The 21,796-nt window shown below is 29.2% G+C and overlaps 2 protein-coding genes and 1 long non-coding RNA gene across 3 annotated transcripts; 1 reads left to right on the top strand and 2 right to left on the bottom strand.

The window, feature by feature from the left end:
* Positions 1-2,109: 2,109 nt before the first annotated feature.
* Positions 2,110-3,816, top strand: LOC127150477 (uncharacterized). The gene is made up of 2 exons (XR_007822834.1): positions 2,110-2,376; positions 3,402-3,816. It is a non-coding gene; the product is annotated as an uncharacterized LOC127150477 (long non-coding RNA).
* Positions 3,817-3,979: 163 nt separating this feature from the next.
* On the bottom strand, positions 3,980-6,614 carry LOC103485965 (pentatricopeptide repeat-containing protein At1g09220, mitochondrial). Its single transcript, XM_051088279.1, has 2 exons — positions 4,801-6,614; positions 3,980-4,195 (listed from the first exon to the last, which is right to left on the bottom strand). Exon 1 carries the CDS (start codon positions 6,597-6,599, stop codon positions 5,112-5,114), a length of 1,488 nt encoding a protein of 495 aa, XP_050944236.1. The 5' UTR covers positions 6,600-6,614; the 3' UTR covers positions 3,980-4,195; positions 4,801-5,111.
* A 4,129-nt stretch (positions 6,615-10,743) lies between these two features.
* LOC103485968 (NAC domain-containing protein 87-like) lies at positions 10,744-12,849 on the bottom strand. The gene is made up of 3 exons (XM_008443744.3): positions 12,551-12,849; positions 11,913-12,196; positions 10,744-11,684 (listed from the first exon to the last, which is right to left on the bottom strand). The coding sequence occupies exons 1-3, from the start codon at positions 12,723-12,725 to the stop codon at positions 11,151-11,153; spliced, it is 993 nt and encodes a 330-aa protein (XP_008441966.1). The 5' UTR covers positions 12,726-12,849; the 3' UTR covers positions 10,744-11,150.
* Positions 12,850-21,796: the final 8,947 nt, after the last annotated feature.

Raw genomic sequence — 21,796 nt, 5'->3', positions numbered from 1 at the left:
GACACAATTTAATTGACCAAAATTTCTTATTTAATAACCATCACTATAAAATTGAGACACAACTGGAACTCAGAAATCGAGAAAATATAATAGTAAAATAAATAAAAAATGGAATATAATAAAAATAAATAGTAATAAAGAAAGAATTTAAAGAAAATTTATGAAACTCTCCACTATTTCCCATTATTTTGGAGTTTCAACCAATGTGTGTTCTTCAAAATCCACAAAAAAATCAATTTTTAGAGACTTAAGCAATTTAGAGTAAATTGTATGGTTGATATCTTCAAGACACATGACATAGGAGTTGAATGTAGAGGAGAATGACACATAACATGCAACGACACTAAGCATAATGGATAATTGATATAATGGACATCTATTATAACATTCTTTATGATACTTAACTATTTTTAAATACCTCTAATTTTCATTAACAATGATGTCTCCACCTAACACAAACAAAACTTGTAAACATGGACACTACAATAACTATATCCATATTGTCAACAAACTCAAAAATTTTAAATGATAAAGTAGAAATCAATATTAATTGGAGAAGAAGTGACATGGTAGAAATTTGAATATGTGATTTTCGTCCCTCATACCATGTTAAATCATTCATCCATAAGAAAAACTTAATCTATTAGATAAATATATATTTAATTATATCTATACTTCAACATCTGTCCAAAATATTAGTAGTTAGTTAGATGGTTTTGTCCGTTGCCACTACTTTATGACATTAAAGAAATGAGTTGGCTACTATGGGACTCGAAAACTTAAAGTATTGTGATTCTTTGTTGAAAATAGTACATTAGTCTTTGAGTTTCTTGTATGCATTACCTTTTTAAGGGCTGAAATAAAAAATTGACAACCATTGAAATTTGAAAAGAAAATTGGCTGCTTGTGTCAATATCATGTGAAAGACCAAATCGACCTTTTAAGAACTATATGTACACATGATTCATGAAAGTTCTCTTAATAGTAGATACTCGATACTGAATTTTAGATACTTGATGCAAGATGTTCGACATTATATGCTCTAATACATACTCACTACTAAATACTCAATGTTCAGTCTTTTACGTCTTACCTTCCATATAAGAAGTCTACTTGATTTTTGATGCTCGATGCTTCAATGCTTTATACTCTATGCTCGATGCAAAGGTGTCAATCAAGCTATGCTTTTTAGGGGTGTACATAAGCCGGGTTGAGCCGGGTTGGAGGAAAATTATGGACCAACCCAAAGTATCCAGGTTAGCAAAAAATGAACTCTATCGGTTCAATTCGTAAGGGTCAACCCAACCCAAAAAATTCGGGTTGGGTTGGCAGGTTGTTTTTTTTTTTCATGTCTCCATAATTTATTTAAACAAATTTTCATATTATTTTTCAATATGCAAGGTGAACAAATTATTATTCAAGGTATATATATGTGTGTTATACATTCAAATTTCAAGTATAGAATGTTAATTCAAAATAAGGTTTACTTTTAGGTTTTAGGTATACATATATATATATATATATATATATATATATATATATGTATGTATGTATGTATGTATGTATCTATATATGTATATATAATCGGGTTGGGTCGGGTCAATCCTACCCATAACTTGCACAACCCCGACAACCCGGCTCAACCTTTTTTTCTCCAATTTTCTAACCCAACCCAACCCAATATAAAATTTAACCCAACCCAACCCTCACGGTTTGGGTTAGGTAATCTGGGTTGGTCGGGTTACCGGTTTTTTTTTTAACACTCCTAATGCTTTTTTGGTGATGATATGCATCAAATACACATTTTTTGTTACATAATAAGTTTGTTGCACATGTGTATTGAAGCCACCACCTACAGGATGCAAGGGACATCCAAAAACCAATCTTGAAACAAACATGGATGCTAAATATATAGATATGCTTGACTCGATTTCTTTTACTCTATTATTTTTTCACCCCTATAAGTAATTATTTTACTATATTTGTCAAAAAAAATTTATTTAAAATATTTCTTTTTATGTGTTTTTGAGAATTTGAATTATTATAAGTTTTTTGAAAACGCAATATTAATTAAAATAAAAACCATAAATCTATTACTTGACGGTGAAAAGAGAAAGAAAAAAGAAAAAAGAAGAAGAAGAAAAAGAAACCCTAGTAAAACCCTTATAAATTGGGCGCACTCAAAGCCCTAATTTCATTAACTACTTGATCTTATCTGAGCCGGGACTGAGAAATTGAGGATGGCGGCTCCATGGCTAGTACCCGGAATTCCCTTTCTCTTCCTCTCAAAAATGGCGGAGCCACCCTCCCTTTTCTGCCAAGGCTGCTTTGGAGGCTCTGCCATGGCTGAACAGAGATACCTACAGGGAGTTCTTGGTACTTAGTCCGTCCCATTTCTCTCTTTCTTTTGTTCCAGCAATGACGACTGCCTGCCGTCGGAGCCTCTGTTCAATTTGACTCGGCGATGATGGCTACGCAGGCTTGTACCATAAACATATCCTTCTTTTGGTTTTTCTTCTTTCTTCCGATCTTTCTGTTTTTATCTGTGGTTTAGTGTGCTTGTCCGTAAGGTTTGTTGGAGTTTAAGTTAGATTTTGTTTTCGGATTGTTTAGACAGATCATCTTCTTTAACAAGTCATGATTCCTGTGACTGAACTGTGTAGGATATGAGAGGATGTAGGAATGGTCTTAAGATAGTCGTGGGATATTTCTTCTGAGTTTATCGTTTGTGTAAGATGGCCTAGTTTGCAGCTCATATGCTTCCATTCATCTTTCTTTTATGAACTGCTTTCTAGTTTCTTTCCTTTTTGTTTCCCTTCTTCCATTGCAGTAGTATAGAGATTCTCGCTTCTTTATGTTTAAGTTTTACAGCAAATAAATTTATTGATGTTTATGACATTAGATTTTGAGGTTGTTTCCATTTTTCTTGGCTAACTACAAAAACTACCCGGAACTTTATTATATGTTAACTTCTTTGTTGCTATATTACCTCGAACCAATGTGTTAGACATTGGGACATGAACACTGCCACACTTTTAACTTGTTCTGTGCCCCCAAATTCTTTAATTTTTATCAATCGATCTTATTGTATGGTTAGAATTTTAGTAGTTTTGAAATATTTACAGAAGATCACGACGATCATGATAATACTTTGAATAATGTTCGAAGTTGAGGGCTATTTTTTTTCCTGTATCGTTTTGTAATCTAGCAATTTTCTTTTACCTTTGGTTTTTCTGAAGTAGAACCCGACACATGCAGTTGTTTGGGTTTGGGGTTATGGTGTTTAATACCTTTTACCTTAGAATGTTTATGGGTGACAATCAATTGTGTAAGAGGAAGCTGTCAATTTTCTAGCCATTCATCAGTCTGGATGAAGTTTCTCAGATCATAAATGCAAACAGGTGACAATCACTTCCTCAATCAAAGAAGTAATGGCAGGATATAAAGAGACCCATAAAAAATCTTCAGAAGACGTGGCTGTGCGTATGAGAAGATAGGCTATCATGTTGCTTGATATGGAGCATTAAGAAACATTGTTGAATTGGGACGATCAATCAATCTTTCATTTTCTTCAATGATGATTTACTGGAGGTCTTAACAGATTGGAGTTCGGTTTGTTCATGGATGGAACTAATTTCAAAACGCCCATCGAGTTTGTTCATAGATGGGGCTAAATTCAGAATGCCTGACACGTCGAAGATGGAATTCAGGGCTTGCTCAACTTTAGAAAGAAGTCATTCTTCATTAACTAAACTTGTAGAAGCTAATTGAATTGCATATGCTATCAATATATGACTCCCAAACTTTGTATTTGTAGATTTGACTTATTTGGCTTTGTGCTTGGAGTTTGATGCGTGTTGCTGGCTTTTTAAGATATTGTAATCAAACTATTGTGGAGAAATAGCATAGAGTTGACATTCTTCTGAGTATAAGAAAGGGTTGGCTTAGTGGTTAGTTGAGATGTGCATGGACATATGTGTGAAAAAATAGAAAGGGAAATTTGTACATGAATTAGGAACGTATGACCTCTTTTTGGGGGCTCTTGGTCGAATTTGTGCCCTAAAAAAATAAAAGAATATTGGAAGAATTGAATGAGAAATAAGAAAAAAAAAAACAACAGATATGATGCCATTTAATCGTAAGGTTCCAGCAGAATTTAAAGTAAAAGATGGCCTTGTCTCCCTCCAAGCTTCATCTGCAATGATTTTATCCGAGTGTCTCATTTAGTCATCGATAATACGTAAAACCATCAACCTTAATGCTAAGGCCCCATTAAATTACTTTCAATTCAAAGCATAAAACAAAAGTGTATATTGTCAGTTATCAATTATGACATGGAGTGTATATAAATCATTTAAGATAAGAGGTTCAAAGGATGGAAGACTCGAGCTTCTCCATGCGCCAACACATTCTAGTTGCGACAAACATGATAGAATGAAATAATTCTCATTTTATTGGCAATGAAAGAAAAACATGGTCATGAGTTGTGGATCACATGTAGACATCGCACTAAGTTTTGGATCACACTTAAACTTAGCACTACACTAAAAATGGTGTTGTATGTTGTTTTAAAAATGAAAAAAGAGGGTATCGGATGGACTCTTAACTTGTACGATAAGGAGGGTTTTATTACATGTTTCTAAAACCCTCCAAAGAACCATCCTTCTAATCTTCCTTCTTTATTAGCTATTTTCAAAATTATGGAGCTAGCTTGAGCCCATAAATGATATCAATCTCTGAGAGAGCCAAAAGTGAACCATTCCTGTGGTAACGTCTATAAGTCAAAAGTAAAGGTGTTACCTTCATTCCTTCCTTGGCCAGCCTCAAAATTATGTGCAATAACCGATAATTTTTCAAGTCCAAGAGGTACGTTCCGTGCTTGTAGCAGATCCATTTTCATACTGATTCGTAGCTTCCTCGATAATCCGTCTTCCTGTATTGCAATACAGCCTCATTCATATCAAAAATCCTTGCCAAACCCAATTTGAGCACTAGAAGAAAATCTATGTGCTTCAGTTCATACTCAAAACTGAAATAACTTAGCAAGTGAATTCGACTAGAATTGGTGAAGTTTATAGGTCAATTTTCTTTTCCCAACAAATGTATCAACTTTAGACCAAGCTCTGTCCTGGAATTTTGGAGAAATTGCTAGAATCCATCGATCTTCTCCATCTCTCAGCATCTCCATACTTTCCAGCTGCAGCAAAAATGTTAGACATGAGCACATAATCACCTCCATATGCTCCCTCCATGTTTAATATCCTCTGTGTTACTCTCTCGGCCATTGATACATTACCATGAAAACTACAAGCACCTAAAAGCGTTCTCCAAATAACAACATTGGCAATCTCCTTAGGTATCTCCAAAGCTATTTTTTCAGCTTCTTCTATCCTCCCAGCTCTTCCCAACATGTCAATTAAACTCCCGTAGTGCATGATATCTGGCTTAATCTGATACTCAGCAACCATCTTTTTGAAAAACTCTAAACCTTCCTCAACCAGTCCTCCATGGCTGCAAGCACTTACAATGCTCAAGAACGTGACCCGATTCGGCTCGTGTCCTTCTTTCACCATAATTTCAAAACTCTCCATAGCTTCTTTTCCCATTCCATGCATTGTGAATCCAGAGATTATCGAGGTCCAAGACACCAAATTCTTCCTTTCAGCTGACATTTCTTCGAACACCTTTGATGCACTATTAATACAACCACATTTCGCATAACAATCAATCAATGAATTAGCAACGCGTACGTCAGATACCTTAAACCCTTTCTTCTCTGCGTAAGCATGAACAGATTGACAAATCTTAAGAGCCCCAAGATTCGAAATGGAAGGGAAGATAGTTAAAAGCGTTATTTCAGTAGGCTCCATACCATAATGGGCCACCATTCTCCAAAACAAACCCGCAGCTTCTTCATGCCTATTTAAACGAGTATACCCATCAATTATAGCAGTCCAAGACACAACATTCTGCATCGGCATCTGATCAAAAACTTCCCGAGCGCGTCTAAGCTCACCCAATTTAACCAAACCAGTAATCAACACATTCCAAGTAACAGAGCTTCGGTCAGGCATTTCGTCGAACACCTTCAGAGCATCAAGCAAAAAACCAGAAGAAGCATACATACGTAGAATTGCAGTTTGAACATAAACATGGGAAGGAAAGCCTAGCTTGAAAGTGAGAGCGTGGAGTTGAAACCCAGGTCCGATGAGCTCCAAATCGGCGCAGGAATGGAAAAGGAAGGAATAGGCGAAAGTATCATAGGAGGGGGGAATGCGAGGAAATTGGCGAAGGGGCTGGTAGAGTGGGTAACAGTGGAGTAGTGTGTTGCATAGAAGAATGAAATTGGTGGTGGCATTGAGAAGTAACCCGGAAGCGATGATGAAAGAGCGAATTTGTTGGGCGGCTTTGTGGGTGGTGGCGTATTTAAATACCTGAGAGATTAAGAAGGAGGGAGAGAAGCAGAGAGAGTGAGATGCAGCGGAGGGAGAGAATGATTTGATTTGAAGAAATGAAGAGAAGGAAAGGAATTGAAGATTTTGAAAGGTAGAGGAAGATTGAGAGGAGATGAACTTGCATCCCTTCCACAAGCAATGCATGGCTTTGAAATTGAGAGTGGGTGTAGGACGAACAGATTCAATATCATCAGCCCATATATCAACTTTAATTATTATTGATTAGCCCATATGTCCTTGTGGGCCTTTTTGATCTTGGACCAAATTCACAATCTTGATTAACCATAGACTTCTTGGTTGGTATGGCATTGGTGTGATTTTACCCCATAGTTTTCATATAATTTTTCCTTAAACATTTGAGTTCTTTAACAAAAGAAATTTTGATTTTAATCTACATATCAATTCTTATTGGATAGTAATATAGTGAAAGTCTAAAGAAAAAAGGAAATTGAAAAATAATACTTATTAATAGTGTCTACCAAATACAAATAGCCTATACTTAAAAGTCAAAACAAAAGCTTTAAGTTAGGCAAACTACTTTAATATAATATAAGTGAGCATATCTCAAGGGATATTGTGCTTAAATATATTTATTTATGAAAGATGTGTATAATTGTCACTATCATTTATATAGTTTTAGATATAGGTAACATGTCAACTATGCAATATTATGTCTTTCAGTTGCATTTCTTGCTTCCATCACTATGAGCTAATGGGCAATTTTAATATTGGCTATATGGTTGTTGAGAGTTGAAAGCTAACATGACAATAATAATAATAAATAAATAAATAAATAATGGTACCAAACTTTGGGAGACAACATAGATTTTATCAAACAAATTTCTAAAAAACATTGGATGACAAAAAGGAATATATATTTTCAAACATAACTTAATTAGTTTAAAGATATATACTTTCAAAGAAAATAGAAAGTCAGCAACAAAAAAATTTGAACTAAATAATTACAAATGATATGAAAGAAAAGTATTGATTTAGATAGACAGTAATGCAATTCTTAAATTTTAATTTCATGGTAGTGTGTAATAAGAAGTCTCTTAACTATCTCCCTTTTATGTTAATAAATTTTTAAAATTTTGACATTTAAAAGAAAAATAAATAATTACTCGACATATCTTATTAAACACAAAATTCAATTATTGTTCAAATTAAGTTGTTCGACTTTAAAATTTTATAAATAATGAGACATTCAACAAAAACTAAAAGTTTAGACTTTGTTTGATAATCATTTTATTTTATTTTTTGATTTTTTTAGTTAGAAAATTAAGACTATAAACACCCTTCAAATTTCTTGCTTTATTATCTACTTTTTACAATTTTATTTTGAAAAAGTCAAAAACAGAAAACTAAAAAAAAATAGCATTTAAAAACTTGATTTTGTTTTTTGAAATTTGTCTAAAACAAAAATAAAATGGTTACCAGACGAGGTCTAAAAAATTAAACTTAGCTATCGAACATTTTTCAATTCTAATAGCCTACACAAAATTAAAGTTGAGTAACCTAATAAGAGCATCTTTAGGTGTAAATTTGATTTGTTTAAATCACTTTTGTATGGTGAAGTTTGGTCTTTTATTAACATAATTTAACATTATATTTTACAATCACACTCTTATATTTATATATAAAGAAATAAAGAAATAAATTATGGAGGGGGAGGGGGAGGGGTGTGTTTGGGAATGGAGATTGCTTAAGATAGAATGGGAGTAAGCATAGGCATAAATTTGAATATTTCTTAAGCTTCAAATTACAACATTGAAGAAAAACCGGCCAGGATTGCGCAAAGGCGGTTTATTTCACCTAAAAGTATCAATAAAACTCCAATGCTTTGCTTTTAATGGAAACTTTGAAATTCTTGTTTTTTCCTCCTCTTCCTCCTCCTCCTCCTCCTCCTTCTTCTTTCTCTCTCTCTTTTCCTTATTTTCAACTCTATCATATCAACCTTTCTTTCCCTTCATCCCTTACTTTCTCGATTCGGTTCGGTTCGGTTTAATTTTATCATTTTTTTCTCATTGTTTCTTTACAATAATTTTAGTTAAATTATCTAAAAAGAAAGAAATCTTCCAACTTTAATTTGACTTTTGTTTAAAAAATAATTGAGAAAATCACATTTTTAGTCTCTAAGTATGGATGAATATGTATGTTTGATTAAACAGATTGAAGAATGTAATTTTCTAGATATAAGTTTATAAGAATAGACCTATTTAATTTTTAAAAATGTATCTTTTTAGCCTCAGTTTTTAAAATGGCAATGATTAGGTCCATCCTTCCTATCTATATGCTTCTCATCTCTCCACTACACAAAAACAAAAATAAAATTTATCTTTTTGAAAAAGTAACTTTTAATTTTATTTTTGTATGATGAAGAGATATGAAAGCCATGAATTTATTGTTTTTCTTTTGTTTCCGTTTCGTATTTCTTGGCTTTTACTCTTTTCTATATGAAAGAAAAAAACAAAACTTCTTTTTGGTAATTGTTTTCGAATTCTGTTTTTGGAGAAAAGAGATTGGAAATTTAATTTTGGTTGTATAGAAGTTTTAGTTAATTAAAAGAGTTAATACGTAATTAAAAACCAAAAGATCTGAATTTTTATTAAGTATTTCTTTTGAAGTTGGCATTATTTCACCTGAACTTTCATCATGTGTGTTTTTAAAATGCTGTTGGGGGTGGAAATTGTTTAGAATTTGAATAGAAGTTGAGATATGAAAGGGTGTAATACAACACATGAAATCAAAATTTGAGTCATTACATTGGTTTAGGTTATTCTCTAATCTTCATCTTATAATTTGAAATCTTAAAGAATTTATACTTTAAGGTTAGTTTTGAAATGTTTATGAACGTTGAAGGGTAATAATATTGTAACTTTTGAATGGGTATTTTTGAAATGAAGAGGAAAGTTTGAGGGTATTTATTACAATTAATTAAGCATATTATACACAATATTCGATCAAGGTTAAAAGTGTCACATTTTTTTATAAAACGCATAGCACCGAAAGCCATACTCAAAATTTGGAAATAAAAGATACTTTTTCCTTAATTTTATATTCATTTTGCCACTTTTTCAAAAACAAATAGGTTACTTTAGAGGGATTCTCTCTCTTTCAACGAGCGTTACGAAAAGTTCGATGACGTAGGTTACCTTTTTCGAAGTTTATATACAAAGTATAGAAAGAAAATAAATTTGTGGTGTAAGCACTTTTCTTGTGTTTGAATTTAAATTAAACGACAGATACAGTGAAAAACGTGAATGTGCAGATCGAATCATTCCAGTAACGCTCTCTCATTATAATATGTATTTATTGTTTTTCTTTTGTTTCGATTTCGTATTTATTGGCTTTTACTCTTTTTTATATGAAAGAAGAAAACAAAACTTCTTCTTTTTCTTTTGGTAATTGTTTTCGAATTCGAAAAGAGATTGGAAATATGAAATTGGTTGTTTAGAAGTTTTAGTTAATTTAAAAGGGTAAATATGTAATTAAAAAACAAAATATGTGAAGTTATATTAAATGTTTCTTAAGAATATGATTGAAATTAAATAGTGTTTTTTGTTTTCTTTCGTTCTATAATATTACTATTTCACTTCAAATTACATAAAAACGCATTAACTTCATCACAACTTATCATCACTTCTACTTCACTTTTCCATATTATATATACTTTTACTACAATTTAGAATTAAAATATTCATAAGTTAAATTCTAATTTTATTATTTTTTTTTTAACTTTTCCAACTTTAACTTTCAATTAGTTTTTTAAATTTTAATTTTATAATTAGTTTATATATATATATATCAAACCCTAATTGTTCATACTAAAAAATTCAAAATTCATACCAAACCATAATTGTTAAAAAACGTTGTTGATATAAATTTTTTTATAAAAAAATTTAATCCCCAAGTAAAACAAAAATGGTTTAGAAACCAAATATAGCTAACTTGAAAAATTCATAAACTAAACTTATAATTTAATTGTTTTGATATTATATAGTATCTCAATTGACATTCATTTACATTTTTTTTTTTTAGTTGAGAAGATTGTGTGAGCTTACTCAATTGGTTATAGACTATCCCTTTATGAATGTTTGATTCCATTATTTCATGTAATTAACCAACTAATTAATTACATATTATATATTATTTCATGGATTTCATACTAATATTTTTCTTCCCTTTTTTCTTTTGAGTTCGACACTATATGTTGTTTATCTTTCATGAACTTTTATCGAATCATTGAAATCATAAGAAATCAACAAAAACCAACAAAAAAACAAGAAAAAAGGAACACCATAATTTACCTCTATCATATCATATCATATATTTATTACATTAAAAATACGACATAGTTCTCTAAAAGGAAAGGAAAAAAAAAAAAATTAAAGAGAGAACTCTATACAATGTTATACATTGCCACATATATCAAATTACAATCCACAAATAACCAAACACATTACAAGTTCTCTTCTGATATTCCTTCCCAAAAAAGACTGTTTAACAGAAAAAAAAAATTAGAATCTAAATATAAAAAAAACAATAAAATTAATTAGTTGTTCAAATTTTAATTGTTCATGCAATGCAGCTATATCAACATGAACAATAATTTTCTTCAATATATATGGGAAATGCCAATTTAAAAGAAAGCATTGCCATTGCTGATCTTATCACACACACACAGCTATACTTTCAATTTTCATAGTAATCCCACACATCCAGATCGTAACCGCTGTTGTCTATCGACGACGATACGTCTTGCGTAACGCCGCTCATCATCGACCATGAAGTTTGTTCCATTTTGCACTCCATTGTTGGTGGTGTGGTTAGTGGCATTGTCCCACCAACGGCGGCCAACTGATCGAAGGAAAAGAATCCGTTGTCAGGAACCGACGGTGCATAAGAGACGTTCATTGTGGTTGCAGCAGTAGTTGTCGCCGGGGGCAATGGAAGTGTTGCTGCTGGTTGGTGATAATGATGGCGATCGTTATTTGTACTGTCAGTTGAGATGTACTTTAAGCAATAATCGGATTGTCCGGATGGCCTACACTTGACTTCGAAATCGTCTAATCCTCCGCTGTTGATTGGAATATGAGTAGTAGCGGGAGGATCGATCAAGGGTGGGAGAGAAGAAGAAAAGTCAGAAGTAGTCTGAATCCTTCTTACGGGTGTGGTAGCTGCCATAGTAGGATTTTTGTGAAAAACACGACAAACGACCCAATCGTCCTGGAAATCAAATTCGAATTCATGAGGAGGTGAATTCATCAAATTCCAAAATTTCAATTTAGTAATTAAAGCATTTGAGTGAATGCATGTATTATTAATTGAGCTACATAAATAAATTTTTTCTTCTCCTATATAATTCAGCCAGAAAAGAAAAAGCTTTTTTTAAAAATAAATAAAAAAAAAAAAAGTGGAGAGACCAAAATGAAATGAAGGTCGGAGTAAAATTACCTTAACAGGCCTAGGAAGACGGAGAAAGTGAGCGAACTTAGGTTCGAGTCGAAATTCATGCATGACCCAGTTGGTCTTTTCACCTTTGGGAGCTCTTCCTTTGTAAAAAACGAGGGTTTTCTTCATACCGGCAAGAACAGACTTGCCCTTGAAAATCTCGCGATCTTTTCCGGTCGCCTTCCAGTAACCGGTCTGAGTGGCCCGGTTCGTTCTCATACCGGTCGGATATTTCCGGTCCCGTTGGCAAAAAAAGTACCATTCCTTTTCTCCCATCTTAGCCTTCTCTGCAAAATCATAATCCAACAGAACTTCTGACCATAAATCCAAAAATACCCATTTTGCCCCCTTTTTTATATATATATATTTTCAGATTCCTTTTCCTTTTTCCCTAAACTTTTGTTTTACTATTTTTTCTTTTTAAATCTTAGAACATGAAGAAGAAGGAGAAGAATAAAAGTTTACAATAAACAAACAATATATATATATATATATATATGTATGTGTATGGTATATATATCAAAACTTCGATGTAAAAATGAAATTCAAAGATATAAAAGCACATAATTAAGTGAAAGGAAATAGAACAAGCTAGTTTCAAATTACAGAAATTAAGAAGAATAGAGAAGGAAGAAACATACGAGGCAAATCCCAAGGTTCACACTTGTTCAAGTCGGCTTCACCGATGGCGGTAGCGGTGAAGGCCGCGTCGACAATCTTCTGTGCAAGATAATAAGTGACGATCTCCTCATCCGTGGGGTGGAATCGGAAACCCGGAGGCAAATTGACGGGGGTGATCAGCTGTGGTTCTTCCATGAAAAAAAGAAGAAAAAAAAAGTGGTCGGAAATGTTGTGGTCCGTTGAAGAGAGGGGGGAGAGAATTGATGGAAAACTGGGGGAGAGAGAGAGAGAGAGAGAGAGAGATGAATGAATAAAAGTATATCCAAGGAAGAGAAGGGAGAGTTAAATAATGAAGGTTCCGTGGCCCCCAAGGAAGATTTCAAGGGAAGCTTTGAATTGGGGAATTAGTATGAAATTGGTTTGTTTAATTATTTAAATAATATAATAAAAAATTGAATTTAATTTATGACGTCGTTCTCAGTGTCTTATGATTGGTTTTTTGATTAGCCACAAATTTCTTACCTTAGTGTTGCCATTTACGCGTTAATCTTGTGTATGTAATAGTAACTCTTGCTGGTTTTATTTTTATTTTTTTTCCAATTAATTCTTTAACTCTAATTAAAAAATATATATTAATCATTATTTTATGATGCGCCTTTCCTTCCTTTCCAAATACTTTAGTTCATCAACACATTAATATTCTTTTTTAAAATATATATTGGGAAAAGTTCGATTTTTTTTATTATTATAAAGAATATTTTAATATAAGTGACGGTGGAATAATTTTTTAAACTTGTTGCTTTAATAATTTTAGGCTATAAATTTTCTTGTTTATGATAGATGTTACGTAATATTGATATTTTTTTAATATAAATCGACGAATCTATGATCTTGAAATTAAGTTTTATGCTACGACGACTTTAATATTTTTTTTAGTATTCACTAAAGGTTTTCGAGGTGAGTTTAACGTAATAGTATTGGTATTTAGAAGGAATCGGATATAATCTCACACATAAAAAAATGTTATTTGTACATAAATCCATGTTTGGTAAGTAAATATCATTTTTCATTTAAATTTTTGTTATTGATTTGTATAGAAAAAAGGAAAAAAAAAAAAAGAAAAAAAAAGGAAGAAGAAGAAGAAGCAGAAAAGGTGAAATGAAGAGAGGAGAGAGAAAATTTTGCATTTGTGAAATGTCGTTACGGGGGACCCACCAAAGCTTGAACGAATTTCATTATCTAATAAAAATAAATTGAAAAGAAGAATATATAGAACTATTATTATTATTATTATTATTATTATTATCTTTATCATTATTATTATTATTATTATTATTATTATTATTATTATTATTATTATTATTATTATTATTATTATTATTATTATTATTATTATTATTATTATTATTATTATTATTATTATTATTATTATTATTATTATTATTATTATTATTATTATTATTATTATTATTATTATTATTATTATTATTATTATTATTATTATTATTATTGTATGCGACCATTCCCAACTCTAAACTATAAAGGGAAGAGAGTGAATGAAATCTTAATTCATATTCATTGATGCCATTGTTCATTAATTAACCTTAGGTTTTAGGCTATTTAATTTCTTTTGGTTAAACTAGCACAAATTCTTATACGTCTCAAAATTAAACTTGACTTAATCGATTTACTTAATCTAACATGCTTTATGTTAATAAACATATATATCTTTTAACAACAAAAGAAAAGTAAAAGTTAAAGTTAATGAGTTAGATATTCGATGACCCTTCTTCCTTTCTTAATCTAATTTAATGCAGAATGGATTATATTTTTTGGTTGAAAAAGAAGAAGAAGAAGAAGAAGGAAAAAATGGTATGGACAAAATAGAAAGGTATTAACAATAATATTGTATAGATAAGGAGGGAATTGTACAAACAAAGACCAAGTGAATAGGAAGAAGATTAGGTTGGTCTCGGATTCTCAAACTAAACAAAATTATTAAAATTACTCATAAAGTCAAAAATGAAGAAATATATTCATTTATTCTTTTTATTTTTCTTTCTAAAGGTTTGGTTTCCAAGAAACTTCCTCGAGGATATTGAATATTACATTTATATATGTATTTTCTTAATGATGCTTGGAAAATTCTTAACAGTGTCTGACTGTGAAAGCATATCCATTCCAATTTCTTCTTTTCTAAAAAAAAAAAAAAAAAAGAAAAAGAACAACTTACACCAAAATATCTTAATTTTCAAAAATATCTATAGTTTTTATTGTTTTTTTTTACCACCATGGAAATAATTAAGATATAAAATGTCGACATCAAATTTAGAGAATTTCTGTTTAAAATATTGATAATGAATGATATTAATTTTTTTTATAAAATTTATAAAGATTATAAATTTTAGAAAATATTTATATCAACTAATAGATATTTTGTACTCTTTTTAAACCATTAAAATGTTTATAATTTATATTTTGTATTTACATATATTAATGATATTTAGTCGTTTATGTTTTGTTTCTTAGATTGTTTTAGGATATAATAGAAATATTCATTTCAACTCACCAGAATTGTGAAAATATACAAATAATAGTATTGAGATAATAAAAATTTAATATAACTCTAGACTAGAAAAAAGTAACGTACGATAAAATTATATTTTAATTTGAAACAAAGACTTTAATTTATAAAATGTTTCGAGATTACTATGATAGATATCTAAAAGGTTTTTGAGAGAAGCTTCTAAATATCAATTTGTATTTATCTTTTTTTTTTTTATCTTTCAAATATCAATTAAAATAACATATATAAAACTCCAAATATTACGTGGACGATATAATATATAGATATATCTATCCGTTTTTATTAATGTTATTGATAAATGGTGATAAAATCTATTGAAATATGTTAAAATTTATTAACATTTATCATAGAATATATAAAATTTTGTTACATTTTGTATATATTTTTAACCATTTTATCTTGAATAAAATTAATTTTTTTATTCTTTTGAATAATATCAGGAAAAAAACATCAACATGTATTCCAGCTGTTAAAATTCTAAATGAGAGTTTGTTGTTATAAATAAATAATTAATGTATAGTGTTGATTTAATGAATTGTTTAATATAATGGTATACTATATATGTATCAGCCTACCACCTATAGTAAACAAGTGGTATATTTTTATAACATTAACATGCATCATTCAAATAACAATATACTACATTATTTGAAATCAAAAGAAATTAATTAATTAACCTTACTTGAATTTAAAATAAATGAATTAAATCATGGGGTTTTTTTAAAAAAAAATATTTAAAAAAAGACAAAATATTCACCTATTATAAAAAAAAGCACTAAGTAACAAAAATTTATATTACATTGAAGTATAAATATTTTGTCCATTTTATTACTTTTGATAATTTCTTTTTAAAAAAATCATCTCTTAATTGAAAAGATGAAAAATGAGAATTGTTTGGACAATTTAAGAAACTAAATGAATCCCAAATGTTTAGCTGTCATGTGAGAGTTAGCTTATAAACTCATTGTTGAAATTTTGAAAACCTAAATTGTTAATTTTCAATTTTTAATTTAATTTTCTTTTGTTATTTTTAATTTAACTGATAGTTCAAATTTTAGATTAAAAAAAAAAAGTATGGCTTGTAAGAAAATAAGGTACATTTGATAAAATTAAAAAAAAAAAAAGTTATATCTAACAAAGCTCTACTAAACTTAAAGTCTAATTAATTTTAATTTCCTATTTTATAACTCTTTGTTTTTTAGTTTTTTTCTATTTTTTAAAAATACTTTTTAGAAATTTTGTTAAGAATAAAAAAGATGAATTAAGTTTTACAGATAGATTTCATTATTTCATCATCTTTTTCAATACAACTCTAGGGTTGTAAGGCTTTAACCTACGACTTTTTCAAAATATATATCTATATCTATAGTATCTATATATATAAAAGGATGTAAGTGGAGAAAATTTTAACCCAATTTTATCCTTTTATTATAACATTTTTTAGTCTTGCTTTAGTGGCAATTTTGTCAGTCACATAGATTTAATGTTTGTGATCATTTTCATTATAACTTTTTAATGTTTGCTTTAGTGGTAATAGTTTTTTAAACTTTTCATCTCTTTATTATAACTTTCATAAAACCTAAAAAATTTTCTCTAATTAATTATGTCATTTAAATTTATTCAAACTCATTGCTTATCATTTAAATTTATCCAAACCCATTGCTGAACAACTAATAAAAATTAAGTTGTTCAAGTACCAATTAATGATTTACCTAATCACATTTTCTAGAAAAAAATTATAATATAATAATGATATTTATTTTATTGAATCCTTTGTTTTTATAGTAACAATGCATGCCTATATAGTTGAAATATTCAATTTCACATTTGCATTAAAAGTGTACAATTTCATTTCAAATTATAATTAAAATAAAAAATATATTTTGAAATAGTGTACTATGATATTTCTAAAATTACTATTCACTTTCTGCGAATTACGATGTGATATATAAAAAGAATAAAAATATGAAAATATTGAAATGATTGTTTCAATTTTGTAAAGTTAAGTTAAAATTATAACTTTTTCGGTATTGACTTTCACATGTATACATTATTTATTACTATGGACATATGTATGTTTGTTGCTTTAAATAAAATATAGGCTGTTATCCTAAAATATTATGCATTAATTTGTTGTTTTATTTTGAAGGGAAAAAATAATAAAAGAAAAGAAAGAAAGAAAAAGTGAAGATTACAACTCCACTCAACATTTAGAGAAAAACAGCTATACATTAATATCTAATAATTGACTACATATTCATTCTTATCAAATCAACAAAGTAATTATAATATTTATGGTGTTGTGATGTATTATGGCATTTGCATGTGAAATTTCTCTCAACCTTCCATTCTCAGAAACAACACAATATTATTTTTGTTTCTGTTTTTGTTCATTTCATTATATATTTTTCTTCGAAAGCCGAAAACAAAAAAAAAAGTTCTTCTATGACTTTTTTCATCATCTCCAATCTTTTTAATTTTACCTTTTCTAAAACCAAATTCAACAGCTAGCTATATCTAGCTCATCACAGTTCACAACTTCCCCTTTTTAGAAAAAAGAAAGATTCTTCCAAACACGTTTACGGAAGTTGAAAGGGTCTCAAAGAACCTCGTTTACAAACATTAAATTTGTTATTATAGTCTATGATTTATAATGATTCGTAAACAATAGTAGTTTGTGATTGAGGTAGCGGACTATTTTAATTTGTATTATATAATAGTTTGTATGCTTGGATGTAGACTATTTTAGTATGGTTAAAAAGAGTAAGACACCCCGACAAAAGAAAAATATTAAATTAATATTGTGAAAAACATTAAATACTATTATAAAAAACATTTTTGAATAGTTTTTTAAACTGCACTTAATTGTAAAATTAAATAGGTGCAAGTAACGGGGATCCAAATATAGAGTGAGTTTTGCACCAACTTCAAGTTTGTGGCTCGAATACACCTCTTTATTTACTTATAATTTTTCTAGTATAATCTACAAAAGTTTATCAGTCCGAATCATATGCCTCGTACTCATTAATATGCGCGTATGAGAGCTATATGCTAATAATTGTTTATAAGGTACGAGTTTGGAGATTAATAGCTACATGTAGATTGGTTTTATTTTACATATAAAAGCAAAACTCAAGCAAGAAAAAAAATGGATAGATTGGACAAACTTGAGATTTGTAATTCTTTTTTTTTTTTTTTCACAATTTAAATATTAAGTAGCCAAGCTTTTCCTTGTTTTGATGCATATGTAGAGAAGTGATGTATTTTATTTGGTTAGTTGAATATTGTTGGGAATTGGCTTAGGTTAAGGCTATAACATGCAAGTGGGCCCAAGTTTAAGGAAATCTTGGGAGACAATGTAGGGAAACGAAACAAAATTAAACCACTCAACTCGATAGCCGAGCCAAACACATTATACATGCATAGTAGTGAAATAATCAAGTTGTGGAAGCTCGGTAACCTTAGAGGTGCAATCATCTTGTGATCGTCAGCGTTACACGTAAGTAACTCTAGACAAGAGTTATAGAGAAAAAGCCTCATAAATAGTCTCATTTGAATTAAATAGTTTCTATACTAACTCAGGCAACAAAGTATGTATTTGACTTGCATCACTACACCAACGTGAGTACTTTCACGCAAGCTGGCCCAAACAATAAGTCTGAACCAAAGGAGCAAGTTTATAGAGCACCAAAGGCCTCATATGCAAGTTTCACTCATCAACAATACAATTTTATGATTAAAAACAAAAATAAAAATAAGACATTAAAAAAAAAATAATTCAATGATCAAATCATATAATCAACAACAATTCTAATCAGGTTGATTTCAGCAATGAAGTTGGTCAAGTAAAATGATAACGTATACGTCGATACAAAATTAGGGTTAACGTCATTGTTGAATACATGACAAAAAGAATTAATAATTGAAAGTGAAAATAAGAATATTGTATTTGTGAAATAATGACAAAAATGAAGATAATATATTGAAAGAGAGAGAAAGAGAGAGATGTTGAAACATGAAATTCCATATACATAAACAATGGAGGGTGTGGGGCAGTGGGAGTCACAAAGTCATAAAGTCACAAGCATTTAAGCATATCTTATGGAGTTTATATTCAATCATTTGAAATCAGAAAATGACTTCAAAATGTGGGACTTATTTATATATATATATATATTAATGCTTTGAAGATATGATTTGAAGATATAAATATTAGTTTGTCATTTTGGACATGTAGTTGTTAACTAAGAATTATTTTTTTCTAATTGGTGTTAATATGAGATATTTATCATTCTTTTTCATGTTGAAAAGTTACAAAGATATTAGGTAAAAATTTTTGTTAATTAATGCCTGTATTGTCCAATGAAATTATTGTGCTCTTCCATTACTGGTGGGTTCGTCTTTAGAAATCTATAGATTATTTATTCTGAGTTTTTTTTTTTTTTTTTTTCTAAGAAGACCTTCGTGTTTGAAGCCAATATTTTATTAAAAGAATATATTTTATATAGAAAATAACTTTTTTAATTAAATGCTCATACCCCAAGATATTATTATTAAGGAAAGATTTTGTAAATGAAGATCTTATATTTCCTTTGTCCGTGGAATAGAGCAGGATCTTGGAAACATATATCTTTTTATCTTTATTTGATTTTTTTTACTGCGCTCGAAAACAAACATAGTGACGACACAAAAGTTTGTGAAGCAAGAAAAAGAAGAAGAAATAAGTAAAGACAATTGCTTGGAATAATCCGTTGTGTTCTATGATGAACGTTGATCTCAACGTTACACGAACATTGAAAACTTCATTGTGATGAACAAGTACTAAACCTTAATAAGATGTTTGATTTGACATTAGATTTAGGGGGAGATCTTCGACAACAGTTCCTTAATCTAAAGATGGATTGAAATAAATGATTAAGTGGGAGATTTTTTTTTTTTTTTTTTTTTATCTAAACCATCCTTGAATTATAGTAGTGATAGATTTACCTACAGTAGAATTGTATCACTTAAAGTATAGAGTGAAAATTTGATATTGTAAAACTCTATACTTAAGATCATAAGGTTGCAATTATGATTTATAACTCAAATTAGTAATAAAATCTCTGTTCTCTAGTCAAGGGCCCCCAGACGTAGAGATGATGTGTCATGAAATTGAGTTAATAATGTTTTGTGTTCCTATTGTCTCTACTTACTTGCACCGTTGGCAGTTCCTACTGCATCTTGATTAAATGAGGGATCATCTCAAACTACTGTTGTTGACGCTTTCCTTGTTTTATAATATAAAATTGTTGAAACATATATATATAAACATGATCTATTAAAAATATAAAAAGATGATAAAACTTGATAAATTAAAGCATTATAATTAATTAAATTAACATATAAATTCTCAAAGTTTTAACCTACATAATAAATGTCAAGAATTTCTACGAGTGACGCTTTAACTATGTCAACAAATTTAATGTTCTCGAACATTTTCAAAATATCAAAGAAAGTATATCTTGATGCTTCTCTTTTTGTCACAATTTGAGTAAGATTAAATTATTAGTAAAAAATGCCCTTCAATTTTGTGATATGGGTCAAAAATACCTCTAAACTTTCAATAGTTTAAAAAATATTCTTAAACTTTTGAAAATGGTTCAAGAATATCTTTCCGTTAGTTTTAGATGGAAACGGTTAAAGTTTTGTTTAAAAAATACCACTAAACTATTGGAAAGTTTCATAAATACCCATAAACTTAAAAAAGAAAAACTCTCGTGAATCTATTTTTTATGCTAAATTTCTTAGCACCCAAAATAAAAATAAAAATCTTAAGTTAAAATCATAGTTTAAATTTACATCAATGTTTCTATTGATATTTTCACATTTCTACGAGATTTGATATCGATAGAAGGGATGAATTAGAAAAATCTACTAATCACAAGAAATAAACATCTAAAATGACACTAATATAAATGTAATATCAATAATAGACATGTTAAACTTACTTGAAAATAATAAAATATTTATGTACTAACTTAAATTTATTTTATTTTTCATAAATATTCATTGATTTCGAAATTTCTGTAAAATTAAAACTTTGATATATCCATCAATTACGATATTTTAAATTTTTGTTAAAACATAAAATTCCACAAAATCTCACAAAACTCCAAGATAAAAATTTCTTCTTAAAACATACTAAAACAAATATTAGTCAAATAAAAAAAATCTCATACTAATAGATCTATTAGACTATCGCCTTTAATAGTCAAATACATTTTTTGTTTGACAATTAATTATATGTTAATTAAAACAATAACTATTGAGATTAACTGTGTTCATGATCTGTCACTCTGTGTTAATAATCAGATAAATTTAAGACTGTAGTTTTAACTTAAAATTTAGGTTGGTGAGAAAACTGGTGTAGAATTTAGATCATTTGAGAGTATATATATATATATTTTTTTAATGTTTTTTAAGCTTAAGGGTATTTACGAAACTTTTCGATAGGTGGAGTATTTTTTAAACAAAATTTTTAACGGTTTCCATCCAAAACTACCAGTAAGTGTATTTTTTTGAACCATTTTTTGAAAGTAATTTAGGGATATTTTTTACACAAACTACAAAGTTCAGAAACATTTATGTGATTTAACCTTAGTTTAGGAGGGGCATGAATGAAGTACTGATATCACATTTG

Source organism: Cucumis melo, chromosome 8 (genome assembly GCF_025177605.1).
Source record: "Cucumis melo cultivar AY chromosome 8, USDA_Cmelo_AY_1.0, whole genome shotgun sequence".
In the NCBI taxonomy this organism is placed as follows: Eukaryota; Viridiplantae; Streptophyta; class Magnoliopsida; order Cucurbitales; family Cucurbitaceae; genus Cucumis; species Cucumis melo.
Note: the sequence above shows the minus strand (reverse complement) of the source record. Positions and strands in the feature narration are given on the sequence as shown.

Excerpts from the sequence above, each read along its gene's own strand:
- LOC103485965 (XM_051088279.1), bottom strand. The coding sequence starts at position 6,599 with ATGCATTGCTTGTGGAAGGGATGCAAGTTCATCTCCTCTCAATCTTCC.
- LOC103485968 (XM_008443744.3), bottom strand. The coding sequence starts at position 12,725 with ATGGAAGAACCACAGCTGATCACCCCCGTCAATTTGCCTCCGGGTTTC. Across the intron at positions 12,197-12,550 it reads TGAACCTTGGGATTTGCCTC|AGAAGGCTAAGATGGGAGAA; the intron begins GTATGTTTCTTC and ends ATGATTTTGCAG. Across the intron at positions 11,685-11,912 it reads GTCTTCCTAGGCCTGTTAAG|GACGATTGGGTCGTTTGTCG; the intron begins GTAATTTTACTC and ends TTTGATTTCCAG.